The sequence below is a fragment of the Coffea eugenioides genome, chromosome 9 (genome assembly GCF_003713205.1).
Source record: "Coffea eugenioides isolate CCC68of chromosome 9, Ceug_1.0, whole genome shotgun sequence".
Classification (NCBI taxonomy): Eukaryota; Viridiplantae; Streptophyta; class Magnoliopsida; order Gentianales; family Rubiaceae; genus Coffea; species Coffea eugenioides.
Window position 1 is genome coordinate 1,619,108 of NC_040043.1, and position 6,347 is coordinate 1,625,454.

A 6,347-nucleotide genomic window follows, 5' to 3' on the forward strand; every position below is an offset into this window, starting at 1 on the left:
TTTGAAGAAAGGATATATCTCCTGAAAATCACTTCATATCAACATCCATTAACGACAAAGTATGTCAAACTCAAACAGACTTTACAGGATATATTCAACGAAAAAGTAAAACCCTTAACGTTTCACAGCATATAGTATTAAATTTGAAGAAAATAAATTCTAAACCAAAATCTAATCAAAACCACTGTATATTCCGTGGTAAGATTACTTCCATATATGCAGAAACTCACTTGTACAATTCTTCCATAGTCGCGTTCAACTGCTTAACATCAGCACCGACCATCTCGGATGCCTTTTTCCCGTTCTGAAAGAAGTGTATGGTGGGCTGCAACAAATGCCATTGGCATCGAAATAGCAATCAATGAACTAGTTAAGATGTAAAGCAACTTAAAAATTCCTTGTAGACTGTTGCCCACAATTGGATTAAATACAAGAATAACTTGCACTTAGGGATTCTTGAGTCCATGTGTCTAAGAAAACATCATATAGTTTAAACTATACAGAATAGTTTGCATGATAAACTAGTTGTAACATAAATTAGGTGTTACAAACAAATAGAGAAAAGATTGTGAATTTATGCTTGGTGCCAGAGGAGAGGGCAAAAATACCAACATGAATATGGTATATCAAACATATGAGGCCATTGTGTCCAAGCCAACACGAATTCTAAGATTACATCAGTTTAGAATCATATATGGTCAGTTTCTAATTGAACAGCAAAACCAGCCAGTAAAGCCATCAGATTGTCATAAGAATCATTAGATGAGGAATCTCTAGTTCTCTGCATATAGGAGATTAACTGCCATCAACCTACATGAGGACGGGACAGGACCTACACTCGTCTAAATCATATGCATAAGGTCAGAAGAGTACAAGACTAAAACTACTTCAAAAGATCATGAAGTCATTTTCGTACATTCTGATGCCGATGGGAGCTAAGTAAGACCACAAACTGACTTCAATTCATCATCCAAGCTCTGGTCTCTTGAAGTGAAAAAACAAAAATAAAAAAAAAATCTCTGTTGATGCAAACCTTGGGTATTTGAGAAGGAACTTAATTAACTAAGCACATATTCTTAACAAAAACTTGACTTGGATTTTAACATATTAATGGGTATAAATCCTTTCCACATCCCCAATATATGGAACTTGTTCCATTTAAAGAAAACTAAATTTTAACTGGAATCGTGAGGCAACAAAGAAAAAAGCAGTATACAAATCCGAGCTCAGGGAGCTACTGCAGCATAATGGTACTCATTAGAACTGTTCACTTTTTACGCTCCTTTTCTCCTCCATCAAAATTTCCTTTTCATTTTTTTGTTTTTTCCCTTGTAACCTTACAATAGCCCAGACATTTATTGAATTAATGGAGAGTAGTATCTATCCATGATACAAAACCATTTCAGGGAATAAAATTTTGGCTTGAAATTTAAGAAACTAAACCTCAATGAAAATCAGCTAACTGCCCATCTTTTCTTTGTAACTTTTTTCACAATGTGGTAAGAAACTTCCCTATACTTTCTATGTATCCATTTCCTTTTTTCTTTTTTCTTTTTTCAAAAGCATTAAACAAGCAAAATGAGAAGTTACTGATAAGAAGTAGTACCACAGAATGGATTCCTAATTTCATTAATGCTTCTGCAAGAACGTCCTGCATATAATAAACCAAGGGAAGTAAGCTAGGTGTAAAACAAGAGAATTAACAAAAAGACTAAGAAAAGAGTTGCAAAGAAGCTATTTTGTTGCATAGAAATTGCACTTCAAGTTGCTATTGATGATAATCTATATCTGAAGAGATTATGAAAGGAAAATCACACCCAATAATCTATGAAGAGTCTTTGACCATGCATAATAGATTAAAAAATAGGGTAAGGCAAGTAGATCTTCTTATTTGAGATTCAAGTGAAATATGAAAACACTTTGATCAAACATGATATGAGTGTCCTGTAGGGTCCTAAAAAAATTTTTCAAAACTTCCCTTCCATTGTTAAAAGAAAATTTTCTGCCATGTAGTCTTTATTACCTTATCAATGTCAATTTTGTACGTGGTGACATGAGGATATTTCTCACTCAGCTGTCCAATAACAGGAGATATGAACTTACCTGTACAAGATAATGGTGAAAGTAAATTACAGATCAAACTACTATGAAAATGTGAAATAAATATTAATGCTGCAAATGAGAATAAAGCATTCAAAGCCAGAGTGCTACATATGTATACAATTTCCAATACATAAATCTTACAAGGTCCACACCAGGCTGCTGTGAAGTAAAATAGTGCAGGTAATGATTCATCTGCAGCATATTTGAACATTAAAATATCAGCATCAGGTTAGAATAATAGTTAAAAACCAAGAATAATCCAGAAGACATTAAAGATGATAAACAATCTACATTTGACGTACATAAAACCAATTGGCCATAAACAAATTTATAAATTTATACCTTGGGCCTTGCGAAGTGAATCATTAAGCTGCTCTTCAGACTCAATGGAAACAATTTTTGATGGACCTGCAATTCCAACTCACTTCAGCAAACGTATTATGCAGTATGCTCCAAAACAAATCTCAGAAAATTGTATGAATTGCCAAAACTGGGAAGAGAATATGCACAAGTTGATCAAATAGGAGTACAATCGAGAAAGCCAAATTCAATATTAGAAGCTTCTTTTAAAATTTATATCAAGAAAGTTTTAGAACCAATTACAATCTCAAAATCCATTTTTTAGGAACAGTGGATAAAACTTTGAACATCGCAAAGCTTCTGGTCATTCAAAAATGTCAGCTCAAAAAGAGAATAGTGGCTTTATTCTTAGAATCAACTACAACATACGTATTAGTTTCTGTTGGCAAATATAAAATATTGTTTTTTACAGGCATCTAACATTACAAGGTCAGGAGATGATTATCTTTTGACAAACCTCTTGTTTTGGGCAGTACCAAAGTGTACACTTTTCCCTTCAGAAGGATACCCAAAGAAAAAAACCTCATTATTAAAGTGGGTGCACATCTAGACATGATTTTTAATACCTGCATCCTGGAAAATGCTTCAATGAGATGCATAAGCCCACCCAATTAGTAAATGGACACCACAGCTTCAGAACTTAGCTTCAGAACTGCATAACCTCTCCAATTATAACTGGACAATACAGTTTTGGTAACTTAAACAGACTAGAGTACCGCATAAGTGACTCAGAACCTATAGACCACAAATGTCTAACTCATGGCTTTCAGATAAATCTGACCTAGATGAGTGATGTACACTATCCTCACCTTCAGCAATGTCAAAACCATCAAGGATCTACATTTCTAACACTAGGTCAAGAATCCAAATTCAGAAGTTACCATCAAGTTTCGCATGCCAAGTTATGGAAAGAGAGGACAAAGCAAGCCATTGACTACCACTAACTAACATAGAGTGCTTCTACATCATACTCTGCCAAGAACAACACATTTTATCAACCAATAGCCATTCCCAATGATGATACTATATGTGTAATAGCTCCAAATGTTCCTCCAAGACAACTGCACTGTCTTCTTTGTTATGCACATTATGTCCTATTTCCTCCAATAAGTATTTCATCAAACCCGGAGCCAAGAAAAAAATCAACACAAAAACCTCTTCATTTCGGGGAAACAATTAGTTAAATTACAGATAATTTAATCGCAATTAGTTAAATTACAGACAATTTAATCGCAACATTTCACTAATTCACTAAAGATAGAATCCTCAATTAAGCCTAAACAGAAAACTTGAAGCAGTAATTTTCCGTAATGTATTATAAAACTAGTAACCGGATCACTCTTCAATTACAAATGTACCCAATTTTTGGTAAAAACTTCACCAATTAATTAAAATAAAGCTACAAAATTTTTAAAAAATAAAAGAAACTAATAAAAAAGAAACTCCTGCTGTATAACTAGCATATAAAGAAATAGAGACGGAAAGAGAAGGGACCTGAGGAGGAATCGGACGAGAAGCTTCGAGAATTATTGCGAGGAATGGTAGACGGTAAATTAGGAGAAATAGCAGGGGTAACTACGGAATTGAAAAGCGGGCGGCGCTTGTCATCGGAGAGAACAAATGTCGAGTACGACAACGTTGCAGCGGCGGAGGAAAGCACTAGGGTTTCGGTAAGCGACGATGAAGAAGAAAATCGAGCAGCTATGGAAGAAGGCCTAGAGGCTGCCAAACGACGTAGTATCGTCGGAATCCCTTTCATATTTGCTCCTCCGCTGCTTCTGGGGTTTTGCGTGGGTTTTTCTATACCAATTAAGTAAATGTAGACGTTCGAGTAAATGTTTAGGTAATTTCATCATCAACCCCTAAAGTTGGCTTATTATCATTCTGTCCACATTAATCAAGTGATTGTGTTGAAATCATGTTATGCCCTTTAACTTTCTTTTCTATTTTTTTTTTCACAAAACTTCCCCTAGATCCTACCACTATAATTACTTGTGGAAAAGGAAATTAAAGGTGATTTAAATTAGTATGCCATATTTGGTTTTTTTTTCTTTTTTTTTCGATGTTAGGGTTGGGGTGGAGGGTTTGGTTGGGACACGAATCAGCCTTTAACAAGTCCGAAAATTGAATTTGGCATTATACATGGAAACGTAATTACTGCAAGATTGATTTTGTTGAATAATTTTGCCTAATTTTTAATAATAGACAAGTTCGCTAATAGAGTATATTTTCTTGGCAGGCACAGAGCAATTGGAAAAAAAAAAAAAGATAAGTGAGGATAGCATGTCAAATTAATGCAACGTCAAGAGCTAAATCAATGAAAGTTAAAAAGAAAATTCACCTAAAGAGGGGGGAAAAAAAACTTAAGAAGAAGAAGAAAGGTGATGCATGCATGTGTAACTTTTTTTCATAAACTAAGATTGGAAAAAAAATGTTTTCAATTTCGAGAGAAAAAGGGGATAGTTGGACTGCAAGTTTGACGTCAAATGTAATTGGAAGTTTTCAGAAGGTGAATCCCAAATCTTGAAGATAATTGTAATATGTTCAAATCTAGAGGAAGATCGAAATTAAAGATTGACCCATTAGGCCTTTATCTTTCTTGTTGGATACTAAATAAACAGAAAATGATCGTTGATCAATACTTGTTGCAAACGAATATTAGTAAATGCAGCTCTTCTTTTGATTTTCTTGCCATAACCACAAGTGCCAAATTTATCATTAATGTGAGAAATGCTCTAGTGCTTGATTTTCTTATAAGCCAGTTAAGCACAGATGTTTTATGACCACAGGTTTGTAGATATCCTTTGTACTCTTAAAGAAAATGCAATTGTTTCAAATTTTTAATCTTTCCGTTTTCACTTTTGATGCTTCAGATTTTAGCACTCATAATAAGTTGGACCTTAAATATTTTAGTTTAAAGATTGAGTAAATTTTATATACACTATCACGATGTGATGGATGACACATAAGCAAATTATGGATTTCAAATTTAAATTTTGCACATAGGACATATATCTAATGGTGATAAACTGATAATGTATACAATAACAATGTATATAAAATTAATTGTTAAATATTTTATCTAGTGATAATTTGACCAGGCATATTTGGAAATAGCGGAGTGGCCGATTTTTATTGGTCGTTTAGGTCATTTTATCCTAGTCGCGCCATGCGAAATTGTACACTAAATTGTAGATATAACAAGTACTAATGAGTAATTTTTTTCTTTTTTTATAACGACAATAATCTACGCTACTCCTATACTGCAGGGAAAGAGGAGTCTAACGGAACTTGTATGGAAGTTGAAAATGAACTTCCAACCATAAAAGTGTTCTACTGCACTCTTTGATCTTTCACTCCGTAGATATAACAAGTATTTTACAGCACTTTCTGGATTTTTTTAAATACTCGAGTCTTGGGACCTAACTGAGTAATTACTTGAGTCTGCCTTGAGTAGTCAAATAGGACTATCACAGTCATGCAGTTCTTCTTTGACTCTGTAATCGGTGGACAATTGAGCTTACCCTGTGAAAGTGCATTGAATTCAAGGAAAAAGACAATTACCGATTGCTTCACATTTAGTACCGTCTAAAAGATGCAGAAAACGGTAAATTTTCTCAACAATAGTCAATACTTATTAGCCACCTTCTTTTCCTTTTCTCCTCACTTTTTTGCAAGTATTATCAGCCTTCCTAGCTACCTTCATATTTATACTTGGCGAAGACAGTTGCCTCTTCATTTATCTTTGGAGTAAGCAGCCGATTGCCTCTTCACTTAAAATTGATCCGATAGCTGAATGTTACAGCTATTAAATGACCTCCATTTTTCTCTTGATATAAACCACAGCTCCCTCGCTCAAGATTTACACACAGTTTTAGCCTATA

At 34.1% G+C, this 6,347-nt stretch overlaps 1 protein-coding gene across 2 annotated transcripts; it reads right to left on the minus strand.

Moving 5' to 3' along the window:
- LOC113783134 (thioredoxin O1, mitochondrial-like) lies at nt 1-4,258 on the minus strand. 2 transcript variants are annotated; one of them, XM_027329193.1, is made up of 6 exons: nt 3,958-4,258; nt 2,446-2,511; nt 2,245-2,295; nt 2,024-2,103; nt 1,607-1,651; nt 1-325 (listed from the first exon to the last, which is right to left on the minus strand). In XM_027329193.1, the coding sequence occupies exons 1-6, from the start codon at nt 4,220-4,222 to the stop codon at nt 227-229; spliced, it is 606 nt and encodes a 201-aa protein (XP_027184994.1). In that variant the 5' UTR covers nt 4,223-4,258; the 3' UTR covers nt 1-226. The 2 variants fall into 2 exon arrangements, with proteins under 2 accessions (XP_027184994.1, XP_027184995.1); XM_027329194.1 differs by lacking the exon at nt 3,958-4,258 and adding an exon at nt 2,921-3,088.
- Nucleotides 4,259-6,347: the final 2,089 nt, after the last annotated feature.

Coding starts and splice junctions, on each gene's coding strand:
- LOC113783134 (XM_027329193.1), bottom strand. CDS start 4,222: ATGAAAGGGATTCCGACGATACTACGTCGTTTGGCAGCCTCTAGGCCT. Junction 2,512..3,957: donor CTCGTCCGATTCCTCCTCAG/GTCCCTTCTCTT, acceptor TTGGAATTGCAG/GTCCATCAAAAATTGTTTCC. Junction 2,296..2,445: donor TTCACTTCGCAAGGCCCAAG/GTATAAATTTAT, acceptor AATATGCTGCAG/ATGAATCATTACCTGCACTA.